This window comes from Triticum dicoccoides, chromosome 3A, assembly GCF_002162155.2.
Source record: "Triticum dicoccoides isolate Atlit2015 ecotype Zavitan chromosome 3A, WEW_v2.0, whole genome shotgun sequence".
NCBI lineage: Eukaryota > Viridiplantae > Streptophyta > Magnoliopsida > Poales > Poaceae > Triticum > Triticum dicoccoides.
The window spans coordinates 729,916,869-729,934,259 of record NC_041384.1 but is presented as its reverse complement, the minus strand read 5'-3'; the positions used below and the strand labels follow the sequence as shown (position 1 = coordinate 729,934,259).

Sequence of the window (17,391 nt, the reverse complement as noted above, 5' to 3'; positions counted from 1 at the left end):
GTTTTTCAGTTTTCCTCGTATCTAAAAAGGTTTATTCAATGAAGTTTGTTGCCAAATGCCAATTTGTCGAAAGATATCATCTACCAATTGTTTTCAGAAATTATAGTTTCTATTTAGCCTAATTTATTCGAAATAACATATGTTAAATAGTCTAAGCACTAACAATGTATTGTATTATGCTGAACAATAATGTACTATGGATAATCCGTTAAGTGCAATAGAAAACTATAAGTGCATGGGAATTTACATGGATCGGTTGAATGCAAAATGCAATTAGGACAAAAATGATTAATGGACGAGTTGGAGGAGAATAAATTTTCAAATTACTAATATTTCTGGATTTTTTTTATGAGGCTACTAATATTACATACGACCTTTTTGTCAGCGCTTATGGCGCCCATTAACGCCCACACCACATAGATGTTAGCGTGCACGGCCTAGCTCTATCTCCTTACTTGTTGTTTGCGCAGTTCGTTTCGCTCGCTTTTCTTGGGTGCTGGTCTCTTGTTTAAGAAAAAGACGGATATCGGTTTATTAAATTTTAAAAATATTCACAAACATAAAAATACTTATGGATTTTTAAAAAAGTTTGTATATTTTAAAAAAGTTCATCAATTTAAAAATATTCATGATATGAAAAAGTTGGTGAATTAAAAAATCTAAGTTGTTCAGAAAAGTTTACGGTTTGAAAAATATTCATGGATGTGAAATTGTTCACAAATTTGAAAAAAAATCACAGATCACAACTACATGGATGAAAATTGATCGTGATTTTTAGAAAAGTTCACGAATTTCAAAACAGGCCATGAAATGAAGCCGAAAAAATAATAATTAAATATTATAAAAATTGAAATAAAACCCAATAGAAATGGTAAAATAAAAAAACAATTATAAGTTTCCATAATCTTCACAAAATCAGTTTGAAGCTTGTAGAATCTTCAAAAAATAGGCCAGAAGCTTCTAAAATCTCAACCTCTAGATGGGTCGGTCCATTTAAAAAAAATCATGTAACCATGCTATAAGTGTTGAATAGGGATTTCATTGAACTGGAAATCACACTGAAGTGAGTTTCATTTTGTTTGTTGCTAGCGAGCTAGGATAGGCCAATTTAGCCTGGCCCATAATGTTCCAAGTTGCATGAGCTCACCCCATACAATCGGCTGGACGAGCTCAGTAGCCACGCGAGTTCTCCACATCGAAATCCCGGTGGCAACGGTGGACGCGTCAAGGGACAAATAACGCCAGTGCTCGTAAATCTAAACAAAAACCTGTAGAAAGTGTAATAAAAACCAATCAAAGGCTTCTGTAAGCTTCACAAAACCGGATGCTAAAATCTCAACCTCAAGATAGGCCGGCTCTGTTGGGGAACGTTGCAGAAAATTAAAATTTTTCCTACGGTTTCACCAAGATCCATCTATGAGTTCATCTAAGCAACGAGTCAAGGGAGAGAGTTTGCATCTACATACCACTTGTAGATTGCGTGCGGAAGCTTGCAAGGTGATGATGTAGTCGTACTCGACGTGATTCGAATCACCGATGACCAAGTGCTGAACGGACAGCACCTCCGCGTTCAACACACGTACGGGACGGGAGACGTCTCCTCCTTCTTGATCCAGCAAGGGGAAGGAGAGGTTGAGGAAGACAGCTCCACCGGCAGCACGACGGCGTGGTGATGGTGGAGAGGCAGTACTCCGACAGGGCTTCGCCAAGCACACGACGGAGGAGGAGAGGTGTTGGGAAGGGGAGGGCTGCGCCTTGGAGGGTGGTGCGGCTGCCCTCCCCTCACCCCTCTATTTATAGGGGAAAGGGAGAAGGGGGCCGGCCCCCTAGAACCCATCTAGGGGGGGTGCGGCGGCCTAGGGGAGAGGGGAGAGGGTGGCTTGCCCCCCAAGCCAAGGGGGGCGCCCCCTCTAGGGTTCCCCCTCAACCCTAGGCGCATGGGCCCAAGGGAGGGGGGTGCGGCCAGCCCACCAGGGGCTGGCTCCCTGCCCCACGCAGCCCATGTGGCCCCCCGGGAGGGGTGGCCCCTCCCGGTGGACCCCCGGAACCCTTCCGGTGGCCCCGGTACAATACCGGTATGACCCCGAAACTTCCCGGTGTCCGTTTGACAACTTCCCATATATAAATCTTTACCTCCGGACCCTTCCGGATCTCCTCGTGACGTCCAGGATCCCATCCGGGACTCCGAACAACATTCGGTAGTCACATACTAGTCTTCCTAATAACCCTAGCGTCACCGAACCTTAAGTGTGTAGACCCTACGGGTTCGGGAGACATGCAGACATGACCGAGACGCTCTCAGTCAATAACCAACAGCGGGATCTGGATACCCATGATGGCTCCCACATGCTCCTCGATGTTGTCATCGGATGAACCACGATGTCGAGGATTCGATCAAACCCTGTATGCAATTCCCTTTGTCAATCGGTACGTTACTTGCCCGAGACTCGATCGTCGGTATCCCAATACCTTGTTCAGTCTCGTTACCGGCAAGTCACTTTACTCGTACCGTAATGCATGATCCCGTGTCCAACACCTTGGTCACATTGAGCTCATTTTGATGATGAATTACCGAGTGGGCCCAGAGATACCTCTCCGTCATACGGAGTGACAAATCCCAGTCTCGATCCGTGTCAACCCAACAGATACTTTCGGAGATACCTGTAATGCACCTTTATAGTCACCCAGTTACGTTGTGATGTTTGATACACCCAAGGCACTCTTACGGTATCCGGGAGTTACACGATCTCATGGTCGAAGGAAGAGATACTTGACACTGGCAAAGCTCTAGCATAACGAACTACACGATCTTTTATGCTATGCTTAGGATTGGGTCTTGTCCATCACATCATTCTCCTAATGATGTGATCCCGTTATCAACGACATCCAATGTCCATAGTCAGGAAACCATGACTATCTGTTGATCACAACGAGCTAGTCAACTAGAGGCTCACCAGGGACATATTGTGGTCTAAGTATTCACACGTGTATTACGATTTCCGGATAATACAGTTATAGCATGAATAAAAGACATTTATCATGAACATTGAAATATAATAATACTTTTATTATTGCCTCCATGTACTCCGCTTCACACGTAGATCCCGCCACGACGCTCTGCTTGCAGCTGCACCAGCTTACTGCTCCACCATTCAACATATACACATATCCGGTTTGTGACTTAGAGTCATCCAGATCTGAGTCGAAGCTAGCGTCGACGTAACCCTTTACGACGAGCTCTTCGTCTCCTCCATAAACGAGAAACATGTCCTTCGTCCTTTTCAGGTACTTTAGGATATTCTTGACCGCTGTCCAGTGTTCCTTGCCGGGATTACTTTGGTATCTTGCTACCAAACTTACGGCAAGGTTTACATCGGGTCTGGTACACAGCATGGCATACATAATAGATCCTATGGCTGAAGCATAGGGGATGACACTCATCTCTTCTTTATCTTTTGCCGTGGTCGGTGACTGAGCCGAGCTCAATCTCACACCTTGTAACATAGGCAAGAACCCCTTCTTGGACTGATCCATTTTGAACCTCTTCAAAATCTTATCAAGGTATGTGCTTTGTGAAAGACCTATGAGGCGTCTCGATCTATCTCTATAGATCTTGATGCCTAATATGTAAGCAGCTTCTCCAAGGTCCTTCATTGAAAAACACTTATTCAAGTAGGCCTTAATGCTGTCCAGAAATTCTATATTATTTCCCATCAAGAGTATGTCATCTACATAAAATATGAGAAATGCTACAGAGCTCCCACTCACTTTCTTGTAAACGCAGGCTTCTCCATAAGTCTGCATAAACCCAAACACTTTGATCATCTCATCAAAGCGAATGTTCCAACTCCGAGATGCTTGCACCAGTCCATAAATGGATTGCTGGAGCTTGCATACTTTGTTAGCGTTCCGAGGATCGACAAAACCTTCTGGCTGCATCATATACAGTTCTTCCTTAAGATGCCCGTTAAGGAATGCCGTTTTGACGTCCATTTGCCATATCTCATAATCATAGTCTGCGGCAATTGCTAACATGATTCGGACGGACTTCAGCTTCGCTGCGGGAGAGAAAGTCTCGTCGTAGTCAATCCCTTGAACTTGTCGATAACCCTTAGCGACAAGTCGAGCCTTATAGATTGTAACATTACCATCCGCGTCCGTCTTCTTCTTAAAGATCCATTTGTTTTCTATCGCTCGCCGATCATCGGGCAAGTCTGTCAAAGTCCATACTTTGTTTTCATACATGGATTCTATCTCGGATTTCATGGCTTCAAGCCATTTGTTGGAATCCGGGCCCGCCATCGCTTCTTCATAGTTCAAAGGTTCATTGTTGTCTAACAACATGATTTCCAGGACAGGGTTGCCGTACCACTCTGGTGCGGAACGTGTCCTTGTGGACCTACGAAGTTCAGCAGTAACTTGATCCGAAGTACCTTGATCATCATCATTGTTTTCCTCTTCAGTTGGTGTGGGCATCATAGGAACGGTTTCCTGCGCTGCGCCACTTTCCCGCTCAAGAGGTAGTACTTCATCGAGTTCTACTTTCCTCCCACTTACTTCTTTCGAGAGAAACTCTTTTTCCAGAAAGCATCCGTTCTTGGCAACAAAGATCTTGCCTTTGGATCTTAAGTAGAAGGTATACCCGACAGTTTCCTTAGGGTATCCTATGAATACGCATTTTTCCGACTTGGGTTCGAGCTTTTCAGGTTGAAGTTTCTTGACATAAGCATCGCATCCCCAAACTTTTAGAAACGACAGCTTAGGTTTCTTTCCAAACCATAATTCATACGGTGTCGTCTCAACGGATTTAGACGGTGCCCTATTTAAAGTGAATGTAGCTGTCTCTAGAGCGTATCCCCAAAATGATAGCGGTAAATCGGTAAGAGACATCATAGACCGCACCATATCCAATAGGGTGCGATTACGACGTTCGGACACACCGTTTCGCTGAGGTGTTCCAGGCGGCGTGAGCTGTGAAACGATTCCACATTTTCTTAAGTGTGTACCAAATTCGTGACTTAAGTATTCTCCTCCACGATCTGATCGTAAGAATTTTATCTTTCGGTCACGTTGATTCTCTACCTCATTCTGAAATTCCTTGAACTTTTCAAAGGTCTCAGACTTGTGTTTCATTAAGTAGACATACCCATATCTACTCAAGTCATCTGTGAGAGTGAGAACATAACGATATCCTCCGCGAGCCTCAACGCTCATTGGACCACACACATCGGTATGTATGATTTCCAACAAGTTGGTTGCTCGCTCCATTGTTCCGGAGAACGGAGTCTTGGTCATTTTGCCCAAAAGGCATGGTTCGCACGTGTCAAACGATTCATAATCAAGAGACTCTAAAAGTCCATCGGCATGGAGCTTCTTCATGCGCTTGACACCAATGTGACCAAGGCGGCAGTGCCACAAGTATGTGGGACTATCGTTATCAACTTTAAATCTTTTGGTATCTACACTATGAACATGTGTAATATTACGCTCGAGATTCATTAAGAATAAACCATTGACCATCGGAGCATGACCATAAAACATATCTCTCATATAAATTGAACAACCATTATTCTCAGACTTAAATGAGTAGCCATCTCGTATTAAACGAGATCCAGATACAATGTTCATGCTCAAACTTGGCACTAAATAACAATTATTAAGGTTCAAAACTAATCCCGTAGGTAAATGTAGAGGCAGCGTGCCGACGGCGATCACATCGACTCTGGAACCATTCCCGACGCGCATCGTCACCTCGTCCTTCGCCAGTCTCCGTTTATTCCGCAGCTCCTGCTGTGAGTTACAAATATGAGCAACGGCACTGGTATCAAATACCCAGGAGTTACTACGAGTACTGGTAAGGTACACATCAATCACATGTATATCAAATATACCTTTGGTGTTGCCGACCTTCTTATCCGCTAAGTATTTGGGGCAGTTCCGCTTCCAGTGACCCTTCCCCTTGCAATAAAAGCACTCAGTCTCAGGCTTGGGTCCATTCTTTGACTTCTTCCCGGTAACTGGCTTACCAGGCGCGGCAACATCTTTGCCATCCTTCTTGAAGTTCTTCTTACCCTTGCCCTTCTTGAACTTAGTGGTCTTATTAACCATCAACACTTGATGTTCTTTCTTGATTTCAGCCTCTGCTGACTTCAGCATCGAGAACACTTCAGGAATGGTCTTTTCCATCCCCTGCATGTTGTAGTTCATCACAAAGCTCTTGTAGCTTGGTGGGAGCGACTGGAGGATTCTGTCAATGACCGCCTCATCTGGGAGGTTAATGTTCAGCTGGGTCATACGGTTGTGCAACCCAGACATCTTCAGGATGTGCTCACTGACAGAACTGTTTTCCTCCATCTTACAACTGTAGAACTTGTCGGAGACATCATATCTCTCGACCCGGGCATGAGCTTGAAAAACTAGTTTCAGCTCTTCGAACATCTCATATGCTCCGTGGTGCTCAAAACGCTTTTGGAGCCCCGGTTCTAAGTTGTAAAGCATGCCGCACTGAACGAGGGAGTAATCATCAGCACGAGACTGCCAAGCATTCATAATGTCTTGGTTCTCTGGGACGGGAGCGTCACCTAGCGGTCCTTCTAGGACATATTGTTTCCTGGCAGCTATGAGGATGATCCTCAGGTTCCGGACCCAGTCCGTATAGTTGCTGCCATCATCTTTCAGCTTGGTTTTCTCTAGGAACGCGTTGAAGTTCATGTTGACATTAGCGTTGGCCATTGATCTACAAGACATATTTGCAAAGGTTTTAGACTAAGTTCATGATAATAAAGTTTTAATCAAATTATGAACTCCCACTTAGATTAGACATCCCTTTAGTCATCTAAGTGTTACACGATCCGAGTCGACTAGCCCGTGTCCGATCATCACGTGAGACGGACTAGTCATCGTCGGTGAACATTCTCATGTTGATCGTATCTTCCATACGATTCGTGTTCGACCTTTCGGTCTCCGTGTTCCGAGGCCATGTCTGCACATGCTAGGCTCGTCAAGTTAACCCTAAGTGTTTTCGCTGTGTAAAACTGTCTTACATCCGTTGTATGTGAACGTAAGAATCCATCACACCCGATCATCACGTGGTGCTTAGAAGCGACGAACTGTAGCAACGGTGCACAGTTAGGGGAGAACACTTCTTGAAATTTTATAAGGGATCATCTCATTTACTACCGTCGTCCTAAGTAAACAAGATGCATAAACATAATAAACATCACATGCAATTATATATTTGTGACATGATATGGCCAATATCATATAGCTCCATTGATCTTCATCTTCGGGGCTCCATGATCATCTTGTCACCGACTTGACACCATGATCTCCATCATCGTGTCTTCATGAAGTTGTCACGCCAACGACTACTTCTACTTCTATGACTAACGTTTAGCAATAAAGTAAAGTAGTTTACATGGCGTTATTCAATGACACGCAGGTCATTCAAAAAATAAAGACAACTCCTATGGCTCCTGCCGGTTGTCATACTCATCGACATGCAAGTCGTGAATCCTATTACAAAGAACATGATCTCATACATCACAATTCATCATTCATCACAACTTCTGGCCATATCACATCACATGATCAATCGCTGCAAAAACAAGTTAGACGTCCTCTAATTGTTGTTACATCTTTTACGTGGCTGCAATTGGGTTCTAGCAAGAACGTTTTCTTACCTACGAATCACCACAACGTGATTTTGTCAACTTCTATTTACCCTTCATAAGGGCCCTGTTCATCGATTCCGCTCCAACTAAAGTGGGAGAGACAGACACCCGCCAGCCACCTTATGCAACTAGTGCATGTCAGTCGGTGGAACCGGTCTCACGTAAGCGTACGTGTAAGGTTGGTCCGGGCCGCTTCATCCCACAATACCGTTGAGCAAGAAAAGACTAGTAGAGGCAAGTAAGATGACAAAATCCACGCCCACAACAAAATTGTGTTCTACTCGTGCAAAGAGAACTACGCATAGACCTAGCTCATGATGCCACTGTTGGGGAACGTTGCAGAAAATTAAAATTTTTCCTACGGTTTCACCAAGATCCATCTATGAGTTCATCTAAGCAATGAGTCAAGGGAGAGAGTTTGCATCTACATACCACTTGTAGATCGCGTGCGGAAGCTTGCAAGGTGATGATGTAGTCGTACTCGACGTGATTCGAATCACCGATGACCAAGTGCTGAACGGACAGCACCTCCGCGTTCAACACACGTACGGGACGGGAGACGTCTCCTCCTTCTTGATCCAGCAAGGGGAAGGAGAGGTTGAGGAAGACAGCTCCACCGGCAGCACGACGGCGTGGTGATGGTGGAGAAGCAGTACTCCGACAGGGCTTCGCCAAGCACACGACGGAGGAGGAGAGGTGTTGGGGAGGGGAGGGCTGCGCCTTGGAGGGTGGTGCGGCTGCCCTCCCCTCACCCCTCTATTTATAGGGGAAAGGGAGAAGGGGGCCGACCCCCTAGAACCCATCTAGGGGGGGGGTGCGGCGGCCTAGGGGAGAGGGGAGAGGGTGGCTTGCCCCCCAAGCCAAGGGGGGCGCCCCCTCTAGGGTTCCCCCTCAACCCTAGGCGCATGGGCCCAAGGGAGGGGGGGTGCGGCCAGCCCACCAGGGGCTGGCTCCCTGCCCCACGCAGCCCATGTGGCCCCCCGGGAGGGGTGGCCCCTCCCGGTGGACCCCCGGAACCCTTCCGGTGGCCCCGGTACAATACCGGTATGACCCCGAAACTTCCCGGTGTCCGTTTGACAACTTCCCATATATAAATCTTTACCTCCGGACCCTTCCAGATCTCCTCGTGACGTCCAGGATCCCATCCGGGACTCCAAACAACATTCGGTAGTCACATACTAGTCTTCCTAATAACCCTAGCGTCACCGAACCTTAAGTGTGTAGACCCTACGGGTTCGGGAGACATGCAGACATGACCGAGACGCTCTCAGTCAATAACCAACAGCGGGATCTGGATACCCATGATGGCTCCCACATGCTCCTCGATGTTGTCATCGGATGAACCACGATGTCGAGGATTCGATCAAACCCTGTATGCAATTCCCTTTGTCAATCGGTACGTTACTTGCCCGAGACTCGATCGTCGGTATCCCAATACCTTGTTCAGTCTCGTTACCGGCAAGTCACTTTACTCGTACCGTAATGCATGATCCCGTGTCCAACACCTTGGTCACATTGAGCTCATTTTGATGATGCATTACCGAGTGGGCCCAGAGATACCTCTCCGTCATACGGAGTGACAAATCCCAGTCTCGATCCGTGTCAACCCAACAGATACTTTCGGAGATACCTGTAATGCACCTTTGTAGTCACCCAGTTATGTTGTGACGTTTGATACACCCAAGGCACTCTTACGGTATCCGGGAGTTACATGATCTCATGGTCGAAGGAAGAGATACTTGACACTGGCAAAGCTCTAGCATAACGAACTACACGATCTTTTATGCTATGCTTAGGATTGGGTCTTGTCCATCACATCATTCTCCTAATGATGTGATCCCGTTATCAACGACATCCAATGTCCATAGTCAGGAAACTATGACTATCTGTTGATCACAACGAGCTAGTCAACTAGAGGCTCACCAGGGACATATTGTGGTCTAAGTATTCACACGTGTATTACGATTTCCGGATAATACAGTTATAGCATGAATAAAAGACATTTATCATGAACATTGAAATATAATAATACTTTTATTATTGCCTCTGGGGCATATTTCCAACAGGCTCATTCCTCATCCGGGTGTGCTCTATAGTCAATATATTAACAACTTAGCAAGCCTATAACTGGCTCGATGAGCCCTGAATAGGAAATCACTGGAGGGGGTACTATCTTCGCCAGAACTATCTCGCTTCATTGAGTGTTCGTTCGCTCTCGCTGAAGTATTCCCTCCCATCCGTAGATATTGGGCTGACCCATATTTGCATTTTGCACGTTTGCTTGATTTCAACGCATTTAGTGTGTTTGTTCGCTGGGTTGGTTTCCCCCATTTCTTTTTTTCTTCCTTTTTTCATTTCATTTTGTTTTTCTTTACTCTTTTTTTGGTTTATTTCTTTACTTTCTCACCATTTTTTTCATTTTTCACAAATTTACCAGTTATTTTGTTTTTGTTGGGTTTTCTTTAGATTTTTGTGTTTACTTTATTTTTTCGTCGGTTTCCCCTTTGTTTTTTTTGTTTTCCCCTTTTTCTTCTGATTTTTTGTTTCTTTCTTGGTTCTCTTTGTTTTTTCTTCTTTCTGTTTCCTTTTTTCGATTTGTTCTCGGGTTTCAGTACACATTCAACATTTTCCGTATACATAAAAAATAATTATTATGTACATGTCTAGCAATTTTAAATATACGATTGATATTTTTGAAATCTGATAATTTTTCATATCAACTTTTTCCTACAGAATGTACATGTTTGTTGTATACTATCTATTGTAATTTTCTAATAAATGTTCAACATTTTTGCAGTTTAATAAATTTTCAAAAAAAACTTCTATACATATTTTAAACAATTTTCAGATGTTTGATTAATATTTTTCGAATAAAAGATTAAAATTTTAAATATATGGTCAAAGTTTTTTATACAAATTTAATATTTTGTTATTCGAATGCTTGATTATCATTTTTCATGTACAAGATTAATACATTTTTTAATACCTGGTCAAAAAAATTTATATGCATTTTAAAATTTTCAAATGTTTGATTAACCTTTTTTAATGCAAGATTACATTTTTAATACATGGTTAACATTTTTTCTATACATATTTAACATTTTACAAATGCTTGATTAATATTTTGAAGTACTTGCTTAACAAATGTAGGGAAAAGGCGTGAAGATTCACAAATAAGAAAAAAGAAAATAAAAGAAAAAACGAGGCAGTGGCCTCCCATGCTCTGGGCCGGGCCATTCACGTGGTCCTTCAGTCGAGACCTGGCTCTGTCTCGCGTCATAGTCGCGTCCGTCTGTACTATCATCTCTACTCCTAATGTCTCAGTTGGTAGGTCGCGTTCCGGGTTTTATTTTCGTCTCATCTTACCCGGTCTTTTTTGGTACTTCTTTGGTACTTGCTCCCACCTCCCGCTCAGCTGAGACGGTTTATTTTCGTACTCCCTCCCACCTTCCAGGTAGTTCCCTCCACGCAAAAAAAATCGAACCAACCAATCTCTACTCCTAATGAAGCAGTTGGTAGCCTCGTACGGTTTATTTTCGTCCCACCTACCATGGTTTTATTTGGTACCTGCTCCCACCTTCCAATTTTGTCGGTTTTTTTTCGTCGGTTTTTTATTCGCCCCCCTCCCACTGGCCGGACAAACTCAACGTTTATTTGGTAACATAATAAATTCACGTATGGTGATTGATTTCTTCTTTGGTAACCCAACTAACAGATGGTAATCAATCTTCAAATATCAAAACCAAACATACAAGGCAACAATTAATTCATTTTTTCTGACCGGTTATTTTTGGTCTCCCCTCCCACATACCTTTTCGCTTCACCGCCCACATAAACCCATCGGATTAGTTACCATATAAAAGAATTAATCACAATCAATCAAGCATTGATGGGATATTTCCTTACATTGATGTGATTTTCATTTCTTATCATGAATCATACACGTCAAAAAAAGGTACAGCGTGCGAGTATCATGGGCACATGCCCTACAAATCTGAAAATGCCTATAAAAATTAAATCAGAATCAATCAAGCATTGCTGGTATATTTTACTTGTTTTGATTGGATTTTTGTACACGGTACCATTAACTCGATCCTCCCACCGCTGCCCTCCTCACGAGCCTGGACGACCGATCCTCTCGACGTCTACCCTCATGTGTCCTCGCGCCGCCATCATCTTCTTCTCTCCGATCTCCTTGACTAGGAGGACTCCTCTGTGCCCCAGGCCCTGGCCGACGCCGGCGACTCCTCGGTACTCCAGCCGCGCCATCACATCGGACGCAGGCGAAACTCCAGCTGATGCCACGGGATCCACATCCTACGCTCGTCGGCCATCTTCCACTCCGGCTGCTGCGTGGTGCCGCCGCTGCGGGAGGCAACCTGGCAGGGGCAGACATAGCCGTCCTCATGCAGCCCGACCCATGCGTCTAGCTTGGCGACGAAGTAGCCTCGGCCTCTGAAAGGCAGCATCCACTCCCCATGGCGCCTCCACTTGCAGCTCCTGGTGCCGACGGAGTACGTGCCGCAGACCGCCCTGCTCCACGAGGACACAAATATGGTGCGCCCGTCCGGGTGCAGCGCGTAGGAGAAGATCATCTCGTCCTTGGTGAAGGGCGTCGGCATGCTTTTCCAGGACCAGTAGGTGGGCAGCAGGTCGTCGTCTTCCGTTGTTGGTGGCTTCGCCATCGCCTCAAAGGACACAGGCCGCTCCATGAAGTGGAAGGAGAACGTGTACAGTGCGTCACCGGCGCCGGAGGTCAGGAAGGTATTGGAGCCACAAAGCAGTGCGTCTCGAACGGGAGGGCCGACGGGCAGTCCGTCGGTGTCAGTGTCGTAGAAGAGGGTTCCGACGTGTATGTTGCTCATGGCGATGATGTTGCTGCCGAGGGCTGCGAACTACATGGCACGGCCACGCTCAGGTTACACTAGCCGGAGGACAGGGGGGCGCTGAGGTCGGGACTGTCGGCATCGATCTTGCGGATGGTGAAGCCCTTGTGCCAGTCGTCTAGAACCAGATAGAGGCTCTTCTCCTTGTTGCCGCTGCAGTCGTGGTAGTAGTTGGGCTCATCCTCCTCGCCCTGCCTTCTTTGCTTAGACATCCCGCCCCCGACTGACTGAATTCTGAAGTATATACCAGAAAAACACGTACGCAGACGAAAACACTCGAATAGATTGGACGTAGCTGGCTAACCACGGTTGATGTAGTATCGATCTACTAGAAGCAACACGGATACGCGCAAGCAATTGATACACACGGGCATGCCTCGTGCCCGCTGATCTTTCTATTGGTCTCTGGGTGTACTGTTTATGGGGGTGCAGGGTAATACGTATATATAGCTATAGCTAGGACTTGCAACATAACCGATTCGGGATGGAACTACTGATCCTACTTGGTGATGGATTCCTGCACAAGCCGGACATGAGACGTGCTTTTTTTCTTGAGGGAAACGCCGCCACCGCCGCCGCCAGCGCGGAACCCTAGGGCAGGGCGCTAGGATCCCCAAAGCAGGGCGGGCAGCGAGGAGCGGCGCAAGGAGGCCGTGTCGGTCGTTCCCGCCACCAGCGCTAAACCCCAGGTATTTACGTTCTGTGTCCTCCCCGCACTCTACGCTGATACATCAGCGAGGAGCTGACGGTGGAAATGCTACTCCTCCCCGAACTCTATGATGCTTGATTTGATCTTGTGGAATGGAGCCATGACGGTGGACCAGGCTATTTGAGTTTGCTCCTAACGCCGGCTTGGGCGATGGGTGGGACGAATGCGAGCAGCGGCCAACGGCGGACATGGACTCAAGCCAGCACAGGTCCACGGCGGTAGAGGAGAGACACCACCCACCACCCATCGATGCAGTGAGGAGTGTGGTGTTCTACAGTATGGTAACTGGTAAAAGTTTTTGGTCCTATAATATCAGAGAGAGAGAGAGAGAGAGCATATTACATAAAAAAACGCTGAGAATTTAGATGCATTGTTTGTCACGGAGCTGTGACTGGCCAATTTACATGAAATTAATTCCCTTAGTTGTGGTGGCAAATATAATACACCTAATCCATATTGTTATGCACTACCGTATGTGTGTGAGATAGATGGATTATGGTCTCATATCCAATAAGATGGATATGTGCGTGTGTTAGAGAGAGAGAGGGGGAGAGGGGGAGAGACAGTGAAGAAGAGGGACGGAAAGAGTGTGTGTGTGAGGATTTGATGGTAAAAAAGATCGCCAATGTCACTTGATATGTATGAGAATATTAAATATAATATTAACATGATTAATATTAAACACTTAAAGTTACGGAAATGTTACCCGTTGCAACGCACGGGCGTTTTTCTAGTTTTTTTTAGGAAAAGTCATCATGGCTTGCTTTATTAAAATTAAACAGGGACTACATTCTCCAAAGGTTTGAAACTAAGCAGCTTGGAGGCTTTCCCGTCCAACTATTAGAAATCTTATTACAAAAACCATGATTAAATAGCACATGCACCGCTTGATTAGAAGAACGATAACAATGTTTAAATTTATTTTTGCTGTTGTTGTTTTTTAGAATCAACCATCATTTTGTTTGTTGGCAGACAGGAGCGGATTTGGCCCGGCCCATAATGTTCCAAGCTGCACGAGCTCACCTTGGTGGAGCAATCATCCGGTCGGCTGGACGAGCTCAGCAGCCGCGCGAGATCCGCACGCCGAAATCCCCCAGATCTCGCTCCTTCCCTCGCGCGGCAATGGCATCGGTGGACGCCGGCGAGGGGCAGGCAGCGCCGGCGCCCAGGGCCACCGTCTCACACGTCATCTTCGACATGGACGGCCTCCTCCTCGGTACCCGCTCCCCACTCCCCCTTCCCCCGCCTCCCTCGATTCTTGGTATCCGGACCGGTTCCTGGGCTGTCGGTAGCTTCTTGGATGGCTGGATTTGATAGCTTCTTGCGCCCTATTGTTTCCATTGTCTTGCCTGATTCCATGGCTTGGTGCGGACGGGTGCAGACACGGAGGGGTTCTACACGGAGGTGCAGGAGAAGATCCTCGCGAGGTACGGCAAGGTGTTCGACTGGTCCCTCAAGGCCAAGATGATGGGCAAGAAGGCCACCGAGTCGGCGCGCATCTTCGTCGACGAGTGCGGCCTCGCCGGCCTGCTCACCCCGGAGCAGTTCCTCGAGGAGCGCGAGGGCATGCTGCAGGAGCTCTTCCCCTCCTGTGCCGTCCTGCCCGGTTTGTTTCTCCCCTTCTAATGATAGATACTCTTGCGTTGTTTATCTGTAAAGTCATGTGTCAGGCTTTGTCACTCGTCAGTTGAGTGGGCAGCTAAATTGCTGGTATAGTTTAACATGACTTGATAATCTGTTAGATGGGGAAAACAAGTTAAGGAATTTGAGCTGTAGAAGATCCTTTAAGTCGATGTAATAAGCTGTTCAGTAATTGCTTCGGTTGCTTTTGTGGTTGCTACAATCTCTATTACTAGTTTAATGTCACATGGCAGAAAAATGAGGAACTGAAAGTATTAAGGGCATGCCTTGCCAATTCATTTGGCGTGAACCTCTGCTTTCAGTTTTTACCACACGATGTACTAATATAGGCTGCCCGAGACAATATGCCACCTTGTGCTGATGGCACTCGGGCCATGTTCTTATGTACTACTCCCTCCAATCCAAAAAGCTTGTGGCTCAAATGGATGTATCTAGCACTAACTACGGAGGGAGTATAATTATACACTATTAAACCAATGATTTAGAACGGAATTTAAGGGATTTAATTCTGGGTGTCCTTTGTTTCATGAAAATGTTGGTACTTGGTAGCATGAGATCTATCTTCAGTTGATATAATATAATCAGATGCAATCATTGATTGAACATACTGAAAGAATCTCTATACTGGAAGGTAAAAAACATTCAATATTTTTCCCCGAGAAAACGCAAAACTTGTGCTCCGACGCATTTATAGAAATAATAGTTGCAACTGTATAAGACTAGGCTGAAGCAACTGACCACTCAAGAGAAGATAAAATCCACCATTTGGACATCATTTATTTTCCTACTCACTGCTATATTAAAATGTATCATGTGGTTGTCTTTCTTGTTTATTTGAGCTGTTTTTGGCACATAAATGACTTGGAGTAGCATACTGATTACATATATGTATATGATATTGCTTATGGTCATTGTTGAGGAAATCATTAACTGGTAGCTGCTCGGTTGGCTAGCGAGTAGGGGATTAATCGGCTAATCGGCAAGTTAATCGGCCATTTAATCAATTAATCGGACGATTTTTTGGTTTATCGGCTACTCGGTGACCCTATGAGTAGGGATTAATCGGCAAGTTAACTGGTTAATCGGATGAATTCTTGAACAGGGCTTATGGTGGATAATGAATCGTTTGTCTTGCAGGGGTAGTACGATTGATTCATCATCTCCATGCAAACGAAATACCTATCTGTGTCGCGACAGGGTAATTTCTCTATATTAATCACTTGGCCTCACTGCACTCTTCTTCGTTGCTCTTTGTTCTTTACTAAGTTAGAATCATTTATTTATGGTGTCTTTCAGATCCCATAAACGTCATTTTGCACTGAAGACACAGAACCACCAGGAAATGTTTGCCTTGATGCATCATGTTGTCATGGGGGATGACCCAGAGGTGAAGGCTGGCAAGCCATCTCCTGATATTTTCCTTGCTGCCATGAGAAGATTTGAGGTATTAGAATTATTGTTTTAGAACTTCTGTAATGTTATTGCTATGTCCTTCAGAACATTGTGCACACTCTTTCTTTTCACCTGATATGATTGCCTTGTATTTGTGCTTTTAGGGTAATGTAGAACCAAGTAAGTGCTTGGTCTTTGAAGATGCGCCATCAGGTGTAGGAGCAGCTAAGAATGCTGGCATGTAAGTGACAACTGCAGTTACACAACTGTGCCTTTTGGCTACTGGGGCATGAAGTGCAAACTATGTTTTTTTTAACTTTGCAGGTATGCAGTGATGGTCCCAGATCCGAGGCTGGATGTTTCGTATCAGAAAGATGCTGACCAAGTCCTCAGTTCCCTGTTAGATTTCAACCCGACCGAATGGGGCTTGCCACCTTTTAAAGAGTAGTGGAAATTGAGGAGGTTCAAGTGAGTAACAGAACATTGGCAGGTTGATTTACATATGCAAAAGCTGGAATTGTGATTAGGGTTAGTGGGTAACCATTGAACATTCTTGCTGTGTCTGATTTGGTGATAGCAAGCTACTGCATATACTTCAATAAAGACCCTCCCATCAATTTTGACGTGTGCCTAAACTATTTTTTTCTTGAAACTTTGTTTTATGTTTATTGTATGATTCTTCTAGCAGTGATATACCTTAGGTATTTGAAGAACACCTATCTCGTACTGTGTTTGCTTACTGTTAGCTAAGGAGACAAGTACAGTCTCGGTATGTCCATGTCTGAAACTTGAACTTAAAACTGAACAAAACATTGTCAGCAAAAATTTAGCAGACCTGAAACGTTGCAGCATAAGTGTGTGATGCCACATATTTTCTGGATAGAACTACCCTAGTTCTTTGGAATATTTGCTAAAGTTCAAGCAATAAGGTGAATATTATGCAGCATGGGCCCTGCTGTTTCATTAAAATAGATAACAAAGTGAAAATGACATGCAGGAACGAGGAAAGGAGAAATAAGCATCATTTGCCCACCAGCTACAAAATATCATCACATTATCATAGGTTTATTGCTGAAATTGTCCTCATCTT

The 17,391-nt window shown here is 45.1% G+C and overlaps 1 protein-coding gene and 1 pseudogene across 1 annotated transcript; one reads left to right on the top strand and one right to left on the bottom strand.

Annotated features, from left to right (window-relative positions):
• Positions 1 to 11,941: 11,941 nt before the first annotated feature.
• LOC119273155 lies at positions 11,942 to 12,973 on the bottom strand (annotated as a pseudogene).
• A 1,285-nt stretch (positions 12,974 to 14,258) lies between these two features.
• Positions 14,259 to 16,926, top strand: LOC119270550 ((DL)-glycerol-3-phosphatase 2-like). Its single transcript, XM_037552556.1, has 6 exons — positions 14,259 to 14,484; positions 14,650 to 14,874; positions 16,047 to 16,107; positions 16,206 to 16,353; positions 16,466 to 16,542; positions 16,626 to 16,926. Exons 1-6 carry the CDS (start codon positions 14,268 to 14,270, stop codon positions 16,747 to 16,749), a joined length of 852 nt encoding a protein of 283 aa, XP_037408453.1. The 5' UTR covers positions 14,259 to 14,267; the 3' UTR covers positions 16,750 to 16,926.
• Positions 16,927 to 17,391: the final 465 nt, after the last annotated feature.

Bases quoted from the DNA above. Each gene is read 5' to 3' on its own strand.
- LOC119270550 (XM_037552556.1), top strand. From the start codon at position 14,268: ATGTTCCAAGCTGCACGAGCTCACCTTGGTGGAGCAATCATCCGGTCG. The intron at 14,485-14,649 runs GTACCCGCTCCC...GGACGGGTGCAG, and splicing joins CATGGACGGCCTCCTCCTCG to ACACGGAGGGGTTCTACACG. The intron at 16,354-16,465 runs GTATTAGAATTA...TTGTGCTTTTAG, and splicing joins CTGCCATGAGAAGATTTGAG to GGTAATGTAGAACCAAGTAA.